Source organism: Simochromis diagramma, unplaced genomic scaffold (assembly GCF_900408965.1).
Source record: "Simochromis diagramma unplaced genomic scaffold, fSimDia1.1 OVJJ01000802.1, whole genome shotgun sequence".
NCBI lineage: Eukaryota > Metazoa > Chordata > Actinopteri > Cichliformes > Cichlidae > Simochromis > Simochromis diagramma.
In genome coordinates, this window is record NW_024387492.1 from 8,557,819 (window position 1) to 8,583,063 (window position 25,245).

The following is a 25,245-nucleotide window of genomic DNA, read 5'->3' on the forward strand; positions in this document are numbered from 1 at the left end:
CACAGCTTTTGATTTCCTTCACTGTACTGCCCTTACACTGATAGACAAACCTGAATAGAAACTCACTCGAAAAAGGGTTAGGGTTATTAACAGAGCACCTGATTCAATAGGAAGGAGAAGGAAATAAGCTTTACTAATAAAAACAACAGCCACATTACTTCAACGTGTTTATGCAAAAGTAGTCTAGATGGAAATAATATGATTGTATCCAGGTAGTCCACTGAAAATTTGAGCTTGGAAGACTAGATAAGCACCATATGCCCATTAGTCATGCACTTTTCTAATGGAATCACAACTTGTGGTCAGCTGATCGGAGAAGCTAAAATCTATTAGAGCTGCACCGATTGGCCGGGTAGGGTCTGCAATCACTCGGTTCACAGCGTTCTCAGACTGGACTGGTCAGCCCTGTCATGCCTGTGCAACACTGGCACGGCAGCACAGATAAATAGTTGCTCGCACAGTCACAGCTACACTATGAGCATGGCTATAGCTGTTAGCGAGTTCTTCACTATGAGTGAGGTTTGCTAAACTAAACCATGGGGAAACATGACAACTGTCATAACAAAATACCTAATTAAACACTTAAATACCCTTCATCCAGCTGAACACAGCTAACAAGGGGGAAGTAGCTAGCTTTAGCTTTAGCCACTACCCCTCTTGTCTAGTTTAAAATGCATAAGAATATAGCTTCTCGGAAAAGAAGCTGAAACCCAACAGAAAAAAGAAGACAATGGATTTGGGTTGACACTGGTTCAGGTTTCTATTATTACCTTCATTATAACAACTTAAACAAAGCTACTGTTCTATTTGCTTCTAAGCTACTGTTTAATTTAAAATTTCTTGAGAGCTTGAAAAACCTTTTTATTCAACTGATGCCTTTTGACATTCACACTTAAGTGTGATGCTTTTAATTTTCCTTTTAATTTTCCTTTCCTGTGGGCGATCGTGGCTCAAGAGTTGGGCGTTCGTCTTGTAATCGGAAGGTTGCCGGTTCGAGCCCCGGCTTGGACAGTCTCGATCGTTGTGTCCTTGGGCAAGACACTTCACCCGTTGCCTACTGGTGGTGGTCAGAGGGCCCGGTGGTGCCAGTGTCCGGCAGCCTCGCCTCTGTCAGTGCGCCCCAGGGTGGCTGTGGCTACAATGTAGCTTGCCATCACCAGTGTGTGAGTGAATGGGTGGATGACTGGATATGTAAAGCGCTTTAGGGTCCTTAGGGACTAGTAAAGCGCTATATAAATACAGGCCATTTCCCTGCCAGAAAAAGAAAACTTTTGGTAGATTATTAAATCAGAAGACTATAGAGTGATTTATAGTGGATACAAGCCAACAAGATTCAGTTTGTACTTTGTAAAACATAGATATTTTAGAATAGTTGCATCAAGCTCCTGAATTTAGAAAATTTCATTTACACCAACTATAAGAATTCTCTAGCGTAAAATAATTTAGGTTAATAAACCAGCAATTTTCCCCAAAGGTTTATCTGTGAATCCGTGCTAGTGCCCCCCATTCAGCATAATGTCTCTTTCAGCACACCACCCCTTGCTTTTACTTAAAACACTGTATCTGCTGTTAATGCTGATTGAATTATCTAGCATGGCTGAGCAAATAGAGCAGAAGCAAAGTGGGAGCTGTTCTGTTGAGTGACTGACATGGGCTGAGCCTCTGTAATAAAAGACAGATAAGAAAGTAAATATTAGCAAAGAAAGATACCACCTAATACCACTCTTCATTAATGTGTTAAGCACTTTGTTTCAGCAAAAAGGGAAAAAAATCACGACTGTATTCAAAGCTTAAAACAACAATCTGCAGGGCCTTTAAACCACTCGAACTAAGACATAATATCTTGTTTGTGTAATACATACAAACTTTGCCAAGTTAGGCTTTTGTGGTCTTAAAAGAATGTTGGGACTGTTATTGATGTTCCCATCTAGATCTTGATTATGAAAAGCCAATTATGTCCTGAATGTTAATTGCCATAACTGTATTTATTATGCAAAACATAGACCTCAGCTCTCCCATCACAAAGCCTTCCAAAGGTTCCATGAATCCTTAATAAGAAAGCATTAAACTGACATTTGGGGATACAGCAGTGAAACGCTCTTATCTTTTCCTCAAAAACTAGGATGCTTTCTTCTCAGAAGTGTCCAGAGAATAAAATGGGATTAACATTAAGGTTATTTTGTGGACATGCGTCATTACACGGTCAAATTAAAAGCCAACACAGACGTTTAGGGTTTGTTCCTGGATGATTTCCTGCACTCTATTTATAGCTGGCATCCCAGTGTGAAAATTGTGCTAATATTTACTCTGCAGACAGTGACAGTTGGTGTGTGGCTGGTATGATACTGTGCAGGAGGACTGAGCCAGATAAGCAGACAATGATTAAAAAAAGAGAGAGAGAGAAAGAAAGAGCCACATGGATTCATGCCATCATACAGAATTCAGTGTGTAATGGCACCAGAAAAACTGAAAACAGCATTCATTTTAATCTAGTAACTGTTGTCTCTTCTGGAAGAAGACGTAAAATGTTGCAACATGCTGTATCTATTTGGAACAAATGGTACTGGAAAGAGGTTGGGATTGTTTGCTGATCAGAAATCACAAAATCATTATATGTGTGCATTTTATCTTTATATTTACATGTTTTTACATGTTAGTACATTAACTATAACTTGTTTTGGGGCAGCGTAATTACAAGCTGCCATTACCATAAAATATTGCTACTGATAATGTAAGTAACCACTGCACAAACTACACTGACACATTGCCATGTTGGGAATAAATGAACACACAATGTTTTTGCAGTTTATCCTTCATATTATTGATTGCTAGTATGTTGGAGTGCAGTGAGTCATTTGATCATAGGAGGGACACGGCTGTATTATTGTATTACATGTATGTATGTTTAGCTTAATGTCAGCTAGACTTGCTAACTACAGACTCATGCTAACCTGAAGAAACAAACAAACTTACCTCTGCCTCCTCACAGGGAGGGTAACATAAGTGGGGTACAGATACAGGTGTGTTTGGTTCTACTGTTCTAAGTGTATTTACTTATTTATATTCACTTCCAAGTGAATGGCTTGTGGCTGGCTGTGAGCTCTGGATAGCTTTAGCCACTTTGTCTTTGTTAGCCTCTTTAAATTGCTCATGTTTGATAAACAGTGGTGCAATGGTTAGTATTGGCCCATCACAGCAGGGATGTCCTGGGTTCAAATCCAGTCTTTATGTGCAAATTTGCATGTTCTCCTCATATCAGTGTGGGTACTCCAGCTTCCTCTCACAGTCTAATAACATGCACGGAGTTAAGCCAATTGGTGATTCCAATTTTATCAAGCGTGACTGGTTGTCTGTGTCAGTGTTAGACCTGTGACAGACTGATGACCTGTGCAGGGTGTACCTTGCCTCTCACCCTGTGAAAGCTGGAATAGGCTCCAGCACAACCCTGAACTGAATAAGTGAAGGAAAATAGATAATTAGGTTTGTTGAAGCAAGAGTTTTCATAGTGGTTCCCCTGTAGTTTACTTTGGCAAACTATGTGCCTTCCCCATTCACAGCAAAGAACTTGTTAACAGCAAAGTCTCACTATCTTCTCGCTACGAGAAGATTTGCCTGTGCAGCTGCGCATGTGTTGCACATTCGTATGAAAACCATCCGATCCTGGTCCCCGGCTGGTTGATTGAGTTGTTTGGTGGAAAATAAATGTGCTTCAACATTTCAAACTCCTGCTGGATTTTCGTCCCGTTTCTCTTCGGCCAAGCTCACAGGCAGCTTGTTTTATATAATCACTAGAGCCAGCTTTCTAAGAACCCCTCTCACTCATTTTACTGAGAATATGATACTTAGGTCTAGGAAGATGAAAGGAAGATGGGATACACTCGTGTCTAGAATGTAACTCATGCCCTGCACTTTTGTTTTTAACAGCATGTCCATGATTGTTTCCGAACATTCATCAAGAAGCTTTAATTTTGCATATTTAATCAGACCTTAAACATACACCTGTTAGGTCAGAAAAGCACCATTTAAAATGTTCAATTAGTTGTCTTACTATGCAACACAGAGCAGCCCTCGTTTGTCAAACAGGGTGTTTACAGTTTCTTGAGTTGTGGTCTAACATTGACTGAAGGGTACTAAATATGGAGGTGACTTGCACTTTAAGTGTCCATTAGAAACACCCTGAATCATCTGAGTGACTCAGCATCCACCCTTGTTTATACATGTAGAGCGCTGTGTCTGTTAAATTATGTGATTTCCATACAGGTCTGAACCACTACGATCAATACCCAAGGATCTAAAATAACACTGCATCCTAGATTTCTTACTTTACAACTTTTTAGATTGTAGCAATTGCTTGTGAAAGCACTAAACTCAGCCACAAAGGACAGACTGAAAACTACTAACTGTGTAATTATGTACAGAGAGAACAATGGTTGTCATCACCTATAAAATGATTTTACATCAACGTTCACTAGAGGGAAAGTAAACATTTCCAAAGTCATGGCAAGTTAACACAGCCACAGAAGAGACACTTTAATATCGGAGCTATTTCCTCGCGGCCATTTATTCATAAAGTATAATCGCTCTGCACCATACAAGGATTGTTTTCATTAGCAATTCAAACAGGGCGTGATTTTCTCTGCGCTGATACGAATCTGTTCCCCCAGGAGTCCTCGAGCTCCCATTTCAACATCTTCATCAACTATAAATAGCCTCCCAAAAAGAAAATCTATTCAGGAAATAATAGGTTTATATTTAATATTTTGTTTTCAACTCAAGACTAAGGCTGTGACTCAAATGAAAAGAGGAAAACTAGAATCCCCACATTCCCCAGTGCTAATCTCAAGCTGAGTTCAAGGGACAAACAAAGCAGTCATTACTTTTACCCATCCATTATCACACCAAAGCAAAACAAGTCACCTTTGAGAGGTGCTGATCTAATTTAAGACAGTGTATCTCTGCACCCCTTTAATAGATGAGGGCATCTCACAGGAATCCCTTCTAATGCAGTGGAGCACTTCAGACCCTTCCATCTGACTGATGGATGTTAGTCCGGCAAGTACCAAATACATCAGCTTCTAGGGTGTTACGCCTTTGGGATAACAAGATAAAGGGATAATCAATGTGAGTACTTGAGCTGTGCATTTGGAAACGACTGATTTCAACTGTATACATTTTCCTGGCGTTTTTGCCTTTCCTTTATATCAACTTGTGAGTTTCAAGATCCTTGGCTAGATTTCCAGAATGCTGCAGGCACTCCACAGGCAAGGTCATATTTTTTTAATGTGTTTGCCTGTTTGTTTGTGTGCCTGTAACTGTGTAGTGGTTAGTGCACTCGCTTGGCAAGCAAAAGGTCGCTGGTTTGATTCCAGCATGAGATACAAATCCCCTTTGGGGTTGCATCAGGAAGAGCATCCGGAGTAAAAACTCTGCCAAAGCAAACATGCAGTGCGACCCCTTCTGGCAAGGGAGAAGCTGAAAGTCTGATATTATCCAGCCACAAAAACTGACGGCCAGTTCCTGCATTTAGAGCTTATTTTGCTTTCAAAAGAGCCATAATGCTGTCATATGGTTACAGTAAATATAAAGCTAGAGCACAAAGATGAAAAACAAGTGGAAATAACCTTCTGGATGCAGCATAATTTAGCAATACTCACGCAGCAATCTTGAAGGTGGTAAAAGCTGCAAAACCCAATGTGAGTTTGCCAAAAATAAAGAAATAAACATGTTTAAAGACTGGTACGAAAAATGGTTTAGTCACTGCAGCCAATTTCCCCCCTTTGTGGCAAATGTAGATGGGTTGATTATTCTTCCAACTATTTTGTTTAGATTTCATTTAGGCTTAAAAGGTATATATTATTAGTCGCATGGCCACTTTGAGTAGTGATTCGGTGCTGAATCAAAATATCAACATCGCAGCGGCACCTTGCTACACATGCTAGGTAGCGCGCACTGCTATTAGCTGACTTCCCATGTTTTGATCCATCTAAACATGGTTATCTTACCTTAATTATACAGGATTATAACTGCAAAGATGCTGAACCTAAGCCTTCAAAATGGAAACTCTAAAACCACAGATTGCATAAAAGTATAGCTGTAGCTAGCATAACAGGAGCCGCTGGTTTCTACGTTGCATTTTGAGATGTCATCTTCTAAGACCCCACCCCCCAAAAAAAACATTTAAATAATTTTGGATGTACAACAGATCTCAATCATTTAAACCCTAAAAAATATTATGTAAAATAATTCAGAATTCATCAAACAGCAATTTTCAGAAGCTTTTAAAGCCAATATTCATCAGATAGCCCCATAATTAATACATGTATGATCAGAGGAATCCACTGAAGTATAACTAACTTATCTGAGCTGGGTTAAACACTTCCAGCTCATCTTAATAAACTGCAAAATCAAGATAACATGTCTTATGATAAAACTTCTACTGGGATTATTGATGCTTTGTTTCAATAACAGCAAACAGAATGGATTTCTGTACAGCGCTGACGACAGGCGTTTTCCCCTTTTAGTGTGATAGGGTTATTTTTAGGAGTGGGCTCCTCAGCTCTCAGTGCTGAGCTCAGGCAGGGACATGGCGTGTCAGAAATGGTAAGGGGAGTTGAATTTTTCAGAGGTACAGAGCAGATATGGGATTTGGCTCTCCAGTGGAGGGACAGGTTCAGCAAGATATGCATGCGTGCACACGCACACACACAAGATGCATCTGCAATACTTAATCTCTCTCCTACACATACAAACACACACACACAGAATAACAATCGACAACATGCTGATAAAGACTCTTACACTGGAGTGACAGCATATCCTATTTCATAGACACCTGTCACAGGCATCAAACAAAACAGAGCACTCAAATGTTTGGACTTCACACAGTAAACAGGAAGCAGTATTTGTGTGAGTGCGTGTGCACATTATAGCGGCTGTGTGAACAAGGACCTCTCCCGAGATAGGGGCTCTCAGTTTCTCTCTGTTGCATAATTCTCTTCACTTCAGGCCAGGGAACCTTGTTGGTGCTAAAAACACTCCAGAGAGAATGCATCGAATAACAGAATAACATTCAGCTCTCTTTAAGCCACTAAAACAGTAGTTTGGCTGCACATGTTACTGTTTATAAAGGGGAACGGGGACACGTGGGAGTGAATCATGTCCTCTTGGCCGTTACTGATGTACTGGATGAAACTGTTAATAACCCCAAGGCTTTAAAAAATGAATTACCAAACATAAACATTTATAGCAAAAATTCTACTGTGGACCACGAGAAAACATTACGCTTGCCACAACACAACACAAAGAAAATCAATATAGAATATGATATGCTGCAGTTTTTAATAACACGAGGCTGAGGTTTTAAAAATCAATATTTGTGGAGTGAACCAGTGAAGAAAATAAACCTGCTTGCTTCAAATGTAACAGGCGCAAGACAACATGTGGAAGATCGAACAAACAACGTCGTGAAAAATCTGATTTACTTTCTGAATGTTGGCTGAAATAGATACAACATATAGAAATGTACATAAAGGTAACATCTGTAACACGATATGTGAAATTAAATCAAACCTTAAAGTATTAATACAGAAATTATTACGCTGTGGAATACTACAACTCATCTTTGAATGAGGCTTCCTTCAGTTTCAAAATATCCACCGCAAACAGGGGGTTATCACACGTGACATGTGACAACATCCCAAATCCATTTAATACTGCATATTCTCTTGGCTGTGGAAAAATGAAGACCAAAACTTCACCTTTGCAGCCTGAACTGGGTTTACAAGAAGATGAAGCAAAGTGGCAAAAAATATGGAGGATATGCTAGTTTATAAATGTACTTCCCCTATCTAATACTACCAGGCAGAAATAAAAAATGCACACTAACTAAACAAAAGAGTATATTACACAGTCAGTTTTATGTCTCTGAGCTAAATTTGTGCTAAGGGCAAAGCAATGCTTTGAATGAAATGCAAACAATGAGCGTGCCGATATCCTCCCAGCGGCAATGCCTGCAGGCTGGTGTTAAGTGGACAAAACATTTTTACAAAGATCATGCCCATATTTGCTAGTTTGTACAAAATTAGCACGCCACTTACCAACCCCATTTATTAGCTGTACCATGCTAGTATAAAAATGAGATTTAAGAAGATCCTGAAAACATTCCTAAGAGATTTTGATCAATATTGACATGACAGCATCACACATCAAAGCTCCTGTTCCACCACATCACAAAGGTGCTCTGTTGGATTGAGATCTGGAGACTGTGTTGAGTACAGTGAACTAATTTGTCTTTTAAGCCATTTAAATGATGCTCAGGTGGCAATGAGGGACCCAAATATATCTTGCACACCAATACACCAACAGCAGCAGCAGCCAGGATGCATACCTGATTTTATGTTATTTATGCATATTCTGACCCATTCATCCATCTTCTCCTGCTTATACAAGGCCAGGTCACGTGGGCAGCAGCCTAAGCAGAGAAGTCCAGACCTCCCTCTTCCCAGCCACCTCCTCCAGTTTGTCTGGGGGAACACCAAAGCATTTCCAGGCCAGCCGAGAGATATACTCTCTCCAGCATGTCCTGGGTCTGCCCCAGAGCCTCCTCCTGGTGGGACATGCCCGAAACACCTCACCTAGGAGGCGCCCCAGGGGCCATCCTTATCAGATGCCTGAACTGCCTCAACTGGCTCCTTTCGATGTGGAGGAGCAGAGACTCTACTCTGAGCCCCTCCCAATACTTCTCACCCTATCTCTAAGGGAGAGGGCTTCGAAGGAAGCTCATTTCTGCCACTTGTATCCACGATCTCGTTCTTTCGCTCACTACCCCACAGTGACCATAGGTGAGTGTAGGAATGTAGATCGACAGCTAAATTAAGAGCTTCGCTTTTACACGCAGCTCTCTCTTTACTACGACAGGCAGGTACAGGGTCCTCATCACTGCAGCCACCGTGTGAGAAAGTCCCAGTAGATCAGCAGTTTCTGAGATACTCAAACCAGTCTGCCTGGCACCAACAAGCATGTCCCATTCAAAGTCACTTTAATCAGCTTCCCTCTCCATTCTGATGCTCACTTTCAACTTCAGCAGGTCGTCTTAACCGTGTCTACATGTCTGATTGAATAGAGTTGCTCCCAAGTGATTGGCTGATTAGATATTTGTTTTAACAAACAGCTGAACACAGTACAATGGAAAATTTTGACGTACCATGGCCTGGTATAACACAGAAAGGCTTTGGATCAGCAAAGTGATTCATCCTCATTTCATCCATAAAGTAGTTATTGAGATATTTTAGCCAGAACAAAAATAGTGGACTGATACTTTCATTTTTCACCATCTAGAACGTAATGACAGCCGGTTGCTAGTCAGCAACTCTTCAGATTACTCAATTATTTTGCCTCAGAGTTGAGGAGTTTTATTTAGCGACCAGCCGCTTCATGACGCTGACATTTTTTTTCTCCCGTTGTCGCTACAAGTCACTGAATTTCAGTGACATTCTGTGGTCTCTGGTTGCCACATGCCTGCCAGTCTCTTCCTGTGTAGGCGTCCCTTTAGACTCTCACTGCAAGCATGGCTAAAAAGGTCACACGCCAAGCACCAGGGTATTTGCTACTAGAAGCCTAAAATAAAATTTCTAACAACATGGCATTTATATATATATATATATATATATATATATATATATATATATTTGTCAGTTTCCTCATAAAACAATGCAGGAAAAAAATATTCAAACAAAGTGTAGCGGAAAAAGGCTATGCAGAACTGTGAGATAGGTCTCTGTGCTTTTGACAGTAATCCCACTAATCAGACTGCTGGGGCGATAGAGCTCGTGCATTTCCCTTCTGAAGTGGAATGCTTGAAAAGACACTCAGACAAAAACATCTCTGCTGTTATCTATGCAACTAAACAGCACTGATTTGTGTTTGAAACACGGTTGTAGATAAAAAAAAAAAACATTCAAAAAGAAAAAATATGTCTGTTCAATTTCTTTTTAAATCAAAGACTTTATAAAGACGTTAGCTGAAATTACAAGAAACACAATGAGATCCTATTTTCAGTCACAGTGTGGGTTCAGTTAGACACACAGTGGGTTAAATAATTTAAAATCTTTACTGCAAATAATAGCTCACAACTTAGATAGTACTAATTTTTGAAATAAAAAATCCATTAGACAGGTTTCTTGCCTTAAAGCACGCCCTGTAAAAACTCATTAGCAGCTTTTTATCATCTAATCTATCATCAGCATGCGACTGGTGGGACTGATGAGTAGTGAACATGAATTATGCAGACTATAGGTGGGAAATCTGCTCACTCAAATCATCATCTGATGTACTGAAGCTCAGCTAATGGCATATACTGGCTTAACTGATCCTCTAAATCACTGTGTGCTTATACATGAACCCTAGTAAATGCAAAGAGAAGTGCCTCTACTTTTAGCAGAAGAAATCCAAAAGCACAGCAACATCTGGCCGTATATAAGACTAAATATATGCACTATTCTTGCTCCATTTGCCTCTTTCTGGGTGGATGATGTTTTTTAGTGCAACAGTAAATGGGACAGTGCTGGTTGTGTACTTTATGCTAATACAACCTTTCCTAAAGATGTCATGTTAAATGAATCAGGTCTCTACACTGAAGTAGCCAGTGCATTGAATCCATGCAGTCTACAGACATATTTGTACTGGTTTACAGCCAGGACTGCATTATCTAAAGCCAAGTACACTGACTTTTTCCCAAAACATGTTGCTGTTGACTATTTCATTTATAAATAGTTTTATCACTGTCAGTGCTGTATCAGGGTCAAGAGTCATGTTTAAAACCTGATCACACACAAGGATAGCCACATGGCTACATCTGGTATTAAAATATAACTAGTTTAGTTTAGTTTTGTTACAGTGCAATGAAAACGTATTTTAGGCATGAACAAAGTCTAGAATTTTATTAGGCCAATCATAATTTTGGTTTTGTTGTTTTGTTGATGTTGTGTGTTTTGCATCATCGTCCTGCAGCATAACTTCCTAAAAAGCTCCACTTGAGCTTCACGCCATGAACTGATGGCCAGACATTCTCCTTCAGGATTTTCTGGTAGAGAGCAGAATTCATGGACTGTCTAGGTTCTGAAACAACAAAGCAGCCCTGGACCACCACACTACCGCCACCATGTTTGACTGGTACTATGATGGTCTTTTTATAAAATGCTGTGTTAGTTCTATGCAGATGTAACCACACTCACACCTTGTAAAAAGTTTAGTTTTGATCTTATCGGTTCACAGAATATTTTTCCAGAAGTTTTAGGAATCATCAAGGTGCTTTTGAGCTCCTCCTGGCTGAGCTCTTGGAGTGTCGTTGCTGGCATTGTAAGCTTTTATAGACTGAGAGATGTCAATGACTTAGTTTCTCAGATGTTCTTGGGTTTCTTTAGTTGTGCTGATTTTTGAGATCTTTTAGCCAACTTCACTTTGTCAAACAGGTTCTTTTTTAGTGAATTCTTGATTTAGCAAGTCTGGCAGTAATCAGGCCAGGCCAAAACATGCGGTTAATCACAGTTGATTCATGATTTAACAAGAGGGCAGTTCAATTTTCACATAGGGTGAGATACATTTTGATAGCTTTTTGCTCATTAATGAATAAAATCTACTCAGGTTATATCTGAAAACATATAAACACAAATTAAACACCCACTCACATCGTGCTTCAGTTCATCTGTTTAATTTAAACAACGTGTTTTTGTTTTGTTTTTTTATCTGGGACTCCAATATATTCCAGTATTTTAGTCTTGAAACTAAAGAAGTTTTTTCAGTTGTCTTTAAGAAACTTAAAAAAGTCCAGTCGCTTTTCTATGCAAGCTCCTTACATAACACCATATAATGTAATTAGTACCTAATAAAGCTATATTACTAATACTTATTTCTGGATCCTAACACAGCTCTGACTGCTCAATCAGTCACTAATTCATCATCTTATTTATAGCATTCAGATCCTGGGAACCCTCTGTAAATTGATCTTTACTAATTCTGGTCTTCAGCCCTTTATTGACACTCAATTCTTCCTTAATGGTGGAGGGGGACTATGTTTCCTCTTCCTCCTCACTGCTATCTCTCTGGGTCACGGGTTCCTGAGTCTTAATGAGCCACTGAGAGATAATTGCTCCTTCAGGACACTGTTAACTGACACCAGTGTCTCCTGGATGACATTCAGTCAAGCCCCTGTCAGGTTCAATATAACCAAGGGCTATATTCACAGCCAGAGATTGAACCTAATGACTCCTGAGTCCACCAACTTCAGATCGAGCTATGATCCAAACTGCAAAGCACAGGAAACAAATTGCATATTCTGACAGTTTCTTCAAAGCCACAGGGCTTGAGAACGCAACAGAGAGACACTGGAGATTTTGTTAAGGATGCTTGTTGTCTTCTGTTTTCTTCTTCTCACATTGGTCACACAGCTACGCAGCAAAAAGGAAGATATGATCCGTTACAAAAAGCACTTATAAAATGCAATACTAAAGCAAATTACACAATCTTGCTTGGCTTCAGCTCAATCTCCTCCAGTCACAGCATTTTGAACTGATGCAGCAGGGACATCCTTTAGTGCCAAGGGCAAGTGTGTGTGACTTCTAAGACACAGGAAAGGTCTGTACTGCTACTGTGTGACGTGATGCAAAGGGACGGCCTGTACTCAGGGTACATGCTGTGTCCTCTTCCATGCTGCCAGTGGCTTTGACCTCAACAGATGACAATGGGCAGCCACAGTGGGCGACTAGAAAGTGCTGCACATGTCAGTTTTCCACTTGCTAAAGGACTAAAGACTGACTACATTTAAGGTGGAGCAAATAGATCACTTTATTTTAATAAGGTTTATTAAGGTGGCTGGTTAAAAATAAAATTGTTATTATGCATTGTTTTTGTCTTTTTGTTTTACTAATGAAAAGAGTGTTCACTCCTCATTTCATAGAAACCTATAAATATGTTATATATATATAAAATTTTAAAGTGCTTTAATTCCACAGCTATTCACAGAGGGGGTTCGTGACTTTCACATGGTTGATGGTAGGTAGCAGTGGCCGCAGTGACTCCAGAAATGCTCGCAAAAGTGTGGGATGGGTTTGACTACCACATGGACATATATCCAGAGGGGGACATATTGACCACTTGTAATAAAATAAATAAATAAATTTTTGTTATATAGGGTGTATTAAAAGAGAACCACACAATTTCAAAAGGGTAATTCAATTCAGTTTTTTCAATTCAATTTTATTTATATAGCGCCAATCATAACAACAGTCGCCTCAAGGTGCTTTATATTGTAAGGTAGACCCTAAAATAATACATACAGAGAAAAATCCAACAATCAAATGACCCTCTATGAGCAAGCACTTTGGCGACAGTGGGAAGGAAAAACTCCCTTTTAGCAGGAAGAAACCTCCGGGAGAACCAGGCTCAGGGAGGGGCGGTAAGTTAAGTGTAACCTTACAGTGGTGGACAATTAGAGGTCAGGAGGCAATTAAATTAATCAGTGTAACACTCCAGACACAAGTGATCATCCAATTAAATTCCTCTGTCTCATTCCACCTTCACACTGGAGTCTCATTTAACCTATTAAGCCCCAAGCTTAACTGATCTCCTGCCTTTGCCCCCCGTATCAGGGGGCGTTGGGGCTTAAGGGGTTAAAACCAACTCTTACCTAAATTAACTAAATATTGTCCTTAAAAGTGATTATTTATCCACAGTGACTTACCATCCACGCTCCACATGCACTTTCAGTTGGCTGTCAGCACACAAATAATTCATCACTCTCTTTCAAACTTAACCACACCTAATGTGTGTGAAAGTGCCAACCGGCTGCGATGTTACCTTATTTAAATTCCGACAGGCAGCTCTGACGCATTGCCACATGCTGCCATACAGACACTGTCCTCTCTCCACTTTGCCTGCTTAAGTAGCATCTGGATATCAACAGCCGCTCTTACTGCCTGCACCGTTTCCTCACTGCTGCGTTCACACGTTTTCCCAGCCTGATCTCTGCGGTGTTCCTGAGACACAAACTGCTTCTGTCATCAGGTGCAGAAATCCAGCTGGATTCTGCTCTGGCAGTGTCACTCTGCCTTTTCTTATCTCTCTCCCTGGCAACAACAATAAGAGAAGAAAAGCACAATGCAGGGGCTTCTGCTAACAATGTGTCACAATCGATGTCTTTCAAAATGACACGCTGATGGTTTGTTTGTCATCAAAAGTCAGCGCGGTTGATGCGCAGAGTATTGTGATGTGGAAAATTATGATTTTTTTTTTTTTTTTAAATCCCTCACTGTTTGTGCACAATCAAAAGTTTTAGCCCAGCAGTTATGAGAAGCTGGCAAACCCAAGCACTTATTTGAGACAAGCCGCCACTTAAAACTGTCATTTTGTGCTCGAGCTGAGAAACAAAATGCATTTAAAGCAACCAGAGACAATCATGAAAGCCCAAATCCAACAGATTTATGTTCGGGCATTCAATAATTTATGTAGAACATGTCCAACAGAGCAGAAGAAACTAAGAACATCTTGCTGGCTGTGAAATTAATCAGTCATGTTTAATGAAAGCTGGCACTAAGTAGGAATTTTGGATGAAGCATAACCAGCATGCTACCATTTATTGCAGTGGGAAGCTCACAGGCAAAGTAGCAGAGAGGAGGGGAGCGTTCAAGACGGCGCTTGACACATTTGTGTTACAGCAGGGCTGCAGGCTGCAAGGCAGTCTGTCACTGATGGTGTGACAAGGTTTGCTGCTCTGACCCCTCACTCAGCACTCAAAACCTCCTGTACTTCGCACTGTAGTTGTCCTTAAGCAACATTGCATATTGAATATGGTCAAAAAAACTTTTTGAAAAACCAATAACTGAGAATTATGATGTAAATTCAGCTCAATTATTAAAGATGTGTTTGTTGCATATTCATTTATCTTCGTCGAATGATAATTGGCCGACCTCTGTGGATGAAACTCGCTGAATAATTGGTTTCATTTTTATATTTTTTAAGTAGCTGTATAATCTTATTAGACAGCTGAAGTGTGTTCAACAGAAAAACTAACCTAGACCTTTAATTAGATCTTAGTAGGATTAGATCTTAGTATAGTTCTCAGTTCTACCTGCAACAAATGAATACCATGCTGCTTTTAACTAAGATAGTCATAGCCAGAGGCAATTTGATTGCTGTTGCCAGTCTGCCCTTATCCCCAACCTATTTTCACTTTTTTGAACACCTTGATTGATTTTTTTCCCCATTAAGCACCAAAGGATGAACTTGGACCATAGGATGAGCACTGATTAGCATCTCAAGGTCACTGTGACCTCCCAAAATGCATTGTGACTGTAACTCAAGAATTAATGTGCTACTTATGACAAGATTTCATGAAAATATCTAACAGGATACAACAATGAAGTGAGGAGATTTTACAAGCAAAGGGTCAAAGGTCAACTTTCTGTGTTATTATAATGTCCCTACAAACACAGGCATTATTCAGCTCCATAACTCAGGAACAGACTGGGACTATGCTTAACTTTGATTAGGTGTTTCAGTAATCTGTATTGTAATCTCTATAAAATCCCTGCAGTTTTCACTACAGATTGATGGCCGAATGTTCATCCTGATTTTACAAAGTACAAAGTTGCAGTATTGATTTATCAGCGGATTTATTTGTTTATTATCTATAACTACATATATACAAGTGATGAGATCATAGTTTACGAACTGTGTAGGAACCTACTTTACAAATTAACAAATAGCTTACCTTATTTTTATTTTTTTTGGAATATTTTCCATTAAAATAAAGATTGCATTACAATTACAATTGCATTGTAGTATGTTACTAATAATACACTGTTATGAATATGCCTGTGATAGCAGAGAACATCTGATAGATATATATAAATCAAAATACCTCATCATTTGTTTTACCTTCTTAGTGCCAGGTTGTGCCAGACATGATAGCATCACACAGTTCCTGTAGATTTAATTCAGCTGCACATCCACAATGTGAATCTCCTGTTTCACACCCTAAAAGTGCTTTACTGTTATAATAAAAGGTCATTTACGGTACCATTGCCATCCTAACAGCTCAAAGCAGTCTAGCTATTCTCCTCTGAAGCAAACTTCCCAGAGAACTGCAGCTCACTAGGTAGCTTCTCATTTTCACACCATTCTCTATAAAACCCAAGAGATATTTGCTGGAAAAAGCCCAACAGATCAGCAGTTTATAAAATACTCAGAGCAGCAGGTTTGGCACCAACCAAGTCGCTTAAATCACCCTTATTCTCCAATCAGATGCTCATTTTGAACTTCAGCAGGTTGTCTTGACTACATGCACTGAGTTGCTGCCATGTGATTGGCTGATTACAGATTTGCATTTATGCAAAGTTAAGCAGGTGTACCTAATGAAGTGGTAGGTGAGTGTAGATGGCTGTAAAACGCAGCTAGGTGGAAAACCTGTAAAGCTCTTATGCTAGCGTTCTCAATTAATCTATCAATTATTGTACATATTACTAGATTAAGCGAATCCAATGGGGAAAATGCCGAAAAGAAAGAGTCCTAAGATCCCAAAGTGAATGTTTCAGAGTTTCCAACAGTATAAAGCTTTAATATATTTAACTAAAAAACAAGAACAGTAGCTATTTAGATTTTAGTTTAACTTGTTTAAACTGGTAATGAAGAAATACTGGCTCTAAGTAGCCATTTATGTTGGTATGGGGCTTCTGGCAGCATTAGCTCCATATCACACAGTAAAAGTGACAGGACTGTGCTTGTGTTTCTTATTATGTGACAGCTCAGAGTCAACAGCATAATAAAACAGCTTGTAACTGTACAGCTATGGCGCTTAGATTTGGCAGAAGGACAAACAAAAGCGCCCGAGCAATAAAACAACAAGTCCACTAGCTTGCTGCGAGCAGCCAGAGGCACACACTGCCCTCCTTTCATACTCCCAATCTGACAGATGATGCTGCCGCTACGCCACATGAAGAAAAAAAAAAAAAAGAATCTTTGCAAAACTGTAACCGTTTCCAAACATTTGTATCATCTCACTCACTTTCGTGTTTTGAAGTTCCCCATGTGTGCCGCGGAACTCCCGGGCTCTTGATAATCGCTCTGCCGGCAGATTTCAGGGCATCCATCACGAGGTGTGTCTGCTCTCCGGCAGGTGGATTCCCCAGTCACCGGACCACAGGGAGGAAAAGACGGAACAGCCTGCGCTCGATGGCGGATACGCCGGAAAGGAAAAAGGCGAGGGAGATAGGACACAGATTCAAGTTCCAGCCCCGAGCCTCTCTTCCTCGTTCTCTCTCTCTCTCTCTCTGTCTTTACCTCTCTCTCTCTTTCCCAAGTGATAATGTGAGCGGCTGAGGGCACACACGAGTCCACTGCACCGTTTCCAAAGTTGAGGGCGTGTCCTTCTAACCTTCACGAGCTTCCTTCAGTGAGAGGGAGTGACCTTAATGAAAAAAGTCATTACAGTCTAATGTGTGTACCGAGGACTTAAACACACTAATGAGTTTATGCCTAATGAGCTTACAACTGCACTTTCTGTCTCATAGGATTTCTTGCGGGTTATTGATCAGTGGTGGGCCCATTGTTACCATGGTTTCTTTTTCTCTTAGTGTTATTTTTTAAATTATCAAATAATGTCATTTAGCCCTTTACCATGTTTAATATTTTAACCTTGACTAGAAACAACCCTACAGTTTTATTTAAGGGTGGAGATAAAATCATTAGCTACTGCTGACCATTTTCTGCCTTCTGTTTTTTTAATGTTTTTTTCCACATGTCCGTCTATGTTTCTTGTTAATTATAAACAAAGTAACAAAAGTAGTCAAAAGTCGAAATAATAAATAATTTGTTGGTATTTTGGCGCCATCTTTCGATTGTAGCTCGAAATTGCAATTTTCTTGTAATAACTGCTGTGGCATCTTCACCTACTCGACAACATTTAGTAAGATTGTAAACAGATTAAAATGTCACTAAAATTTAAATGGCACGGAGAAAGTGCTTTAGTTTTAAAAGATCTCAAGACAAAAGGATAAAAATTCTGCACTCTAAATGTAAAATGAAACCGAAATATATAAAATTAAAGGTTTATTTATTTAATGAAACTAAGCGTATACCAACCACGTATATTTTATTTAACCAGATTCCATTAAATTTAACACTTTACTTACTCTTACACCTGTAATTTAATTAGTTAAAGTCAGCATATTGTGCATTTTTTTAACGCAAGGGGCTAAAATCCACTGGTGTACCTTTAACATAAGCAAATATCTTTCTTTGATGTGTTCTGCCCAGGTTTCATATATTTCCCAATACCAACTAACAATCATAACATTTACAAACATTTGTTTCATATGTGATTATGCAATATTAAGACACAATGGTCTACAGTTGTGGTCAGAAGTTTATATGTGCAGATCATCGGCATGAAGGTCATGCTTGTCATGCTAATTTGGAGAATTTAATGATTTCTTTAAACAGCATATATCTTAAATGGCTATAAAAACAAGAACTGGGTACACAAGTTTGAATTGCTTTCTCTTTTCTCTAAGAGAAAGAAGATTTTCTGTAATTCACACAGGGTCAAAAGTATACATACAGCTTTGTATACTTTGACCACATATTTTTGGTGGTCATCAGCAAAAGTCTAGCTGGATATTTGATGACTCTTCTTGGCACAATTTCATTTAAATTGTCTGGTTTCCTACCATGGACCAAGCTTTTAAGTGTGGTGGACACATTTTCAACAGGGCTGAAAGTCGAGGTTTTCAAAAGGCCATTCCAGAAGCCTTCCAGTTAGCCTGCTTTGTCCATTCAAAAAAACAATTCTGATGTGTGTATGGATCGTTGTTCTATTGAAGCACTCAACTGTATCCGAGTTTTAACTGCTTAGCTGTTAATGTGAGGTGATGTTGAAGACTTTGAAAGTAGTCCCCCTTCCTAATTATTCCATCCACTGTACAATGGATCAGTACCACTAGCAGCAAAACAACCCCAGCACATGATGCTACCAGCACCATGCTTGACAGTTGGTGCATAGTTCTTAGGTTTGAAAGCCTCACCTTTACGCTTCAAACATACTTCTGGTCATTGTGGCCAAATAGTTCAGTCTTTGTCTTGTCTGATCACAGAACCTCTTTCCAGAAGGCTTGTTCATTTCATTTGAGCTTTAAAGTATTGGTTTTGGAGCAGGGGCTTCTTTCTTGGTGAGCACTTTCTCAGCTCATAATGATGTAAAACTTGCTTTACAATGGACAGTGACGCCAATGTTCCAGCAGTCTCCAGTTCATGGCACATTTAAGCCTTTGTGGTTCTTGGATTGTTTCTCACTAACCTAACCAATTTCCTCTCATCTGAGGGTGGCAGTTTGGGTCTTCTTCGATACTTTGGCAAAGTGTTGATGGGTCCAAATAATTTGTACTTACAAACAATAGTTTGAACTGATGATCTTGCAATTTGCAGTTGTTTTGAAATGGCTCCAAGAGACCTTCATGACTTGTGTAAATATTCATTTTTCTGAGTTTTATTCAAACAAACCCTTTTTGTGCTGGCAAAGAGAAACAAAGACTAATGGGGCCGAATTAGGCCTCATTAGGCCTTGTCAAGTTAAAAGACACAGAAGAACCTTTACCACCACAAAAAATAAGTGAGTGTATGTACATATTTGAGCCAGTATGCATACTTTTAACCCCTGTGTGAATTACACCCAATTCTTTTTTTTCTTTTTTTTTAAAAGTCATTAAAGATGTATGCTGTACAATCATTCCACTCTGGACAAAGAACAGTTCAAAGAAATAATTTAAAGCCACCACATTACCCTAACATCCATGCCCATGGATGAGTTAATGTAATCTTCTGACCACAACTACAAGTACTTGTACCAAAGAAAAATAATTTTTGAGACATAGAGAACGTGAAGTTTGTTTTTTTCCTTCATGGTGAAATATTTATTTAAATTCTCTCCACAACCCAGCACAGATTACAACTTCTCATTTTAAGTCTAAGCTCATCTCACAAGTATTTCACACTCAGGAAGCTAAGCAGTGCGTGTACTGTATAGCCACGGATTTCTCACAAATCATCTAGAACGAGTTATTACGGTTTAGCCTGCGGTGGCATGCTTGCTGTTGTAGTAATTTCGGTGCTCTGTGGTCATTTGAGAGAGTCTTTAGTTTATATTTAATGCCCTGAGCAGCACACACTACTGCAACTACACTGACTGCTTTGCATGTGATCATGTGAGTATGTGCCAATCTGCACGTGTTAATGTGTTGCTATTCTGGATACAGCAAGTTGGAGAACCATGCAGCGTTTTAAAATTCAAGAAGGTTGTGTCGCTCCCGCGTCGTCCTGCATCAGAGTGAGCATTTTTACAAACTAAAGAATCGTCTCCCTCTTCAGTTTAAAAAAAGAAACAGCTTCTTGAAAGCTGAAAGCTGCACTGAAACAATGCAAAAGAAAAACCTCCGACCCCGCCTCCACCTGTTTTCATGGAAGACTGGATCTGTGATAAATCGTAATTCTTGGTATTTAGAAGCCCTCTAGCCACTGGCACATTGTCACAGAGCACCCCTGAATCCAATAAAAAATAGCAGTTCGAGGCTTTAGTTTCAAATTTAATCTTCCACTAGACTTCTTTGACAGAAGCGTAATCGAACAGTGCAGCATGCATCATCTGTTTAAGGTTGCCCAATTCATGTGTGAACACTGCATCATAAGATGCTTGAAATACCCATTTAGATTAAAACAAAAGAAAAAATCATCCTGTTTTGCAGCATGTTTTGGGAAAATGTTTACATCAAGTCACTGACAGGATATTTGTTAGAGTCTTAGTCCCCCATAAAACAATTCATGCTTCTGGTGGTCTCTGAATTTGTAAAGGGTGAGGAAGGCAAGATCGCTGAAAGAGCAGAGCCAGATGAAGGGGAGGACTTCATGAAATAGACTTAAATGAGAGGGAGAGAAAGGTAGTTTCTTTTAGAAAGGACAACATAGAAAAAAAAAAACAGACTGGACTAGTCGGCTAACATGCTCTCCTGTCTGCTTTACAGTATATAGCCCTCCTGGGTTTTTTAAAATATCATAGCCTCATGCTTTTTGTCTCATACACACACTCAAACACACACTCTCATCTTTATTTCTAAACCCGCATCTTCCTCAGAGGGTGCAGCTACAAGGCATCTGGTTGGAGGGCCCATCTTGGAAGCAGAAGGTGACCTTTGCCAACTATTCTCAGGTCAATCCGATGTCAGGTGATGGATTAGTGTACATCCATAAAACCTGACGAAATCTTCAACCAAGCACAACACCTGCATTGAAGAACCTCATACACCGTCCGTTTCAAAGACTGGGAAAACCGTCCCTTCGTCTTCTCCCGTTTCCCCTCCTGGTTTCTCTCGTCCTTCCTGCTCCTCTCCTCCTCCTCTTCCTTCTCCCCCCTCTCGTCTCTCTTCTCGTTCTGAGGCACACGGGTAGTCTTGGGACTGGGGCTGCGGCTGTCCCAGTGACTCCGTTGACAAGCTGCGGCTAGACAGGATGCTACTTAGGCTGGACTGGCGGGCGCCCCTGGGGTGGGTCTCAATTTCAACGCGAACCTCAATATTCGTTCTTTCCCTGCGGTCACAATGAAGAAACACAGTGGAGTCATTATACAGTACCGTCCAAAAATATTGCCATTCCATAGTGCACTCCAGTCGATCCAAAAATCATTATTCAGCAGAAGACATCAAGCTCACAGAGCAAGTCATAAAGAGCTGTCATTGGTGATGAGACATAGTGGCACACAGAGCCCTGACCAAACATTATCGAATCAGTCTAGAAATGCATTTACAAGAAATACAAGCAAGTACTTGCACAAGTACTGTTTTAAAAGCAAAGACTGATATACAGAATACTGTGGTGGTTTGCTTCAGTTGTGTGTGCATTTGTCTATTTGGTTACTGCTCCATTAACTTTAAGGTGTATCTCCTGAACTCTAATAGCAATATGTAACAGCTGCTTTATCCCACTGACTAACAAGTGGTGGTAATGCACCAACAAATGCAGCAATGGCCCAGCCTCCGCTGCAGAAGAGGACTGCTTGCAAATAAACAGAGATGGGTGCTTTTCATTTTTCTGTTTTGTGCCTCCTCACCTCCTCTCTACTCCATCCACCTGCCGCTGACGTGAAAATGAATCTAAGCATGTTAGAGGAAGTCTGAATACCTAAAAGGGTCTCTCAAAGAGGGAGGAGTGAGGAGACAGGGTGTATCCTCTATGGAAGTCAGACTATACGGACCACGGGAGAAAGTCAGACTTAGCAAATATATGTTTGTAAGACTAACAAAAAATGTATATACACAGCTATTCTGGTGTCAAGATCCATGGAGTGTTGACCCAGAGTTTAGAGTTTTGTCAGTTCTTTATTCTTTTTGGATTTTTAAAGTGGTTTATGTTGATAGTGTTTTTGTAATTTCTTGGTCTTACAAGTTATTTTGATCCCTGGTTTTGGTTCCCTATTGTTTTGTTATTTTTGCCTCTACTTCTTAGTATCGATGATTTTAGGTTTATTAGTTCCCTTTAGCATTCCTGTCCTGTTCCCTCTGTCTCATCTTTGTGTTAGCCTTGTCTGTCTGCAAGTTAATCTCATTATCCGGTCCTGTTCTGTCTCTCCTCCTGTTTAATTCCTGTTTTGTTCTCTGTGTCTTGTGTCGAGCTCAACTTCCCGCATCTCGTCATCTCTGATTTGTTCCCGCCGTGTCTCCCATCTGTCAGTGTAAATAGAGGCTAGCACTCCATCATTTTTCAAGTTTAAATCAATGATGCCATGAAAACTTTTATGCTCATCTAACAAAGATAATAAAATGCAGCGGCCGGCTGCTGTAACAAAACAGATGACGCAGCTGCGCCACAGTGACATTACTTTAAAATGACAGCTCCGTAGCGAGGAGGACTCTGCTTTCTTGATATGTTCCACTCTTCCACATGCATCTCAGATGGCAGTGACTTCAAGCCACACATTTTCTTAATTAACTCTGAATAACTTTTGTTTGCTTACAAGAAAATTTCCACAAGATATCTTTAATTTAATTGCGAGAGCATACCTAAAACCTTTACACACAATACTGTGCAAGTGGCAAGTTATTTTATATAAACATTAATGCATCAGTCATTGGACAAACAAGTTATTGAGCTTATGTATAGGCATTAAAGCAGGAGAAACTATAAACTGGCTGCTTTCAGATATTAAAGTCCTGTGTAAAAACAGGAAATTGTAAAGGCAATATTTACCTTAAAGGAATCATTTGCATCTCATCAGTCTTGTTATCAGGCACAATAACCACCTTGCAGTCAGACTGGCTGTCCTGCTGGGTGTATCCATGGCGTTTTGTGGCTTCATCCAATCCGGCATATCTATCTGGCTCTGGCGGTGTGGTGCTCGTACTTGGGAGGTCGCCTACTTCCTGTACACTGACTCGAACTTCTTGGACGCTGGTGTTGTTGAGTGCTGGGTTGTTCTGACCCGTCCAGTGATCACTGACTACATGAGAGAATAGAAGATCTATAAGAGAAGTTGAAACTTCATCAGATCGGGTCAAAATTCGGGGCACACATCATAACCGACTACTCATGTATGCCTTCATACGATCAGACAGTATCCCTAACCTGAACTATAGACTGATTAAATTATTGATACTCACAGTTGGCTAAGTCTTCCAGCTGGATTTTGTGTGTTTCAGGGGGCTCACTCTGCGGTCGACACCAACCGTTCCTACAGAGTGACATGGGAACGACCCCATAGACATAAGTCAGCATTAGCGGTACACCCACACCTGAAAGAAAACAGCAAAGAGTAAAGACCTCGTTCTTAACATATTTTTCATAATGACTTTTCTGGACTTTGTGCTTAATGTTAATAATCATATAACCGAAATGTCTTTGCAATGGTGAAGCACTGGATTACAGATAGGCCCGTAAGGGTTTTTGAGCATTGTCTTGCCTCTGTGCGCTACGGTAGTGCATTTGAAATCAAAATATGATGATATGATCGATCTCCAAAGGTTGATTCTGTTCATCTGGACGTAGTGTTTTCAGTGGGAGAAACGTTTCGTCACTCATCCAAGTGACTTCTTCAGCCTCAGCTGACTGCAGGTTTCCCCAAATCTTATAAACAGTACATTTGACCTCCCAGCTCATTGTTCCTTCAGTGGGATGGTTTCAGTCATTATGTAAATGTACTGTTTATAAGATTAGGGAAACCTGCAGTCAGCTGAGACGAAGAGAAGAAGTCACTTGGATGATTGAGAATGCATCAAGACATGATATGAGTGATTTTCAGACTTTTGGCCTTAATTGAAGAAGTCAAAAGTATTGCATTATATTCTATTTTTACACAAAGTGCCCCTTTAAGGACTTCAGTTATTGTCTTTTTATCATTATCATTATTATTATTATCACAACAACAACACAAAACAAACACAAGGGGGAGCCTTTCCCGCTTTACCCTGGACTGGACACATTCAAGCTGCCAGGCATTTATAGACACGGGCTTGTTTTTTTAAGGCGTTTTAGCCACAAGTAACTGGAAAAAATTAGGCAATTAGAGTGGATCTATAAAAGGAAGAAATACTCATTTTCTCTGAAATTATATCCTCATAATTATTATGTTCTTTAAGTGAGTAACATTGGTTTCCTTCCAAGCTTTTCTAAAAATAATTTTAGTTGCAGACATCCAGGCAACTGGATCTTCCTTTAGTCATCTATTTTATGTGCTGTTTGTAAGAAGCTGTGTTTTGCTCTATTTTAGCAATAACAAACTTTTTTTTTAACTTTCCTATTTCGTCCTTTTGATCATGATCATCATTTATATATAGGATTTTATGCTGTATGTAGTATTTATTATAGGAGGCAAATAATTAGAAAGAGAGGTGAAATGTGTTTCCTGGTTAATTACTGTTATTAATATGAACTGATTATGGTGCGGACAATTGCGCAGTAGACACCTAAACAAAAAGTGTCTTCTTTGTTACATTTGTGAATGTAGAGATGAACACAAATGTTTCCTTAGAAGCTCTAAAAATGTGCAGTACATACCCTATCAGGATACAATAAGACAGTTTTCACAAAAATAGATCATTAGTCACTCTTGTGGATCGACTCATCATAATAGCAGAGCAAAGTTAGAATGTTGCAGGGCACAGCTGCGCTGGGAAAGTCAAATTTTATTTAACGAGCTGTACTTCTTTCGATTGTCCT

At 39.8% G+C, this 25,245-nt stretch overlaps 2 protein-coding genes across 9 annotated transcripts in view; both read right to left on the bottom strand.

The window, feature by feature from the left end:
• si:dkey-71h2.2 (low density lipoprotein receptor adapter protein 1) overlaps positions 1-17,515 on the bottom strand; it is a 103,345-nt gene extending 85,830 nt beyond the window's left edge. The window contains exon 1 of one of the 4 annotated variants that reach the window (XM_040018191.1): positions 17,057-17,515. In XM_040018191.1, coding sequence (XP_039874125.1) covers positions 17,057-17,141 — 85 coding nt within the window. In that variant the 5' untranslated portion in view covers positions 17,142-17,515. The remainder of the gene's footprint in view (positions 1-17,056) is intronic. The other 3 variants (XM_040018193.1, XM_040018192.1, XM_040018194.1) reach the window with 3 other exon arrangements.
• Positions 17,516-17,542: 27 nt separating this feature from the next.
• si:ch211-278j3.3 (E3 ubiquitin-protein ligase RNF19B) overlaps positions 17,543-25,245 on the bottom strand; it is a 30,363-nt gene continuing 22,660 nt past the window's right edge. For 4 of the 5 annotated variants that reach the window (XM_040018181.1, XM_040018178.1, XM_040018180.1 and 1 more), the window contains 3 exons: positions 23,691-23,822; positions 23,281-23,551; positions 17,544-21,624 (listed from right to left, as the gene is read on the bottom strand). In XM_040018181.1, the coding sequence (XP_039874115.1) occupies positions 21,336-21,624; positions 23,281-23,551; positions 23,691-23,822 (692 nt within the window). In that variant the 3' untranslated portion in view covers positions 17,544-21,335. Of the gene's footprint in view, positions 21,625-23,280; positions 23,552-23,690; positions 23,823-25,245 lie in introns of all 5 variants that reach the window. The other variant, XM_040018182.1, reaches the window with a different exon arrangement.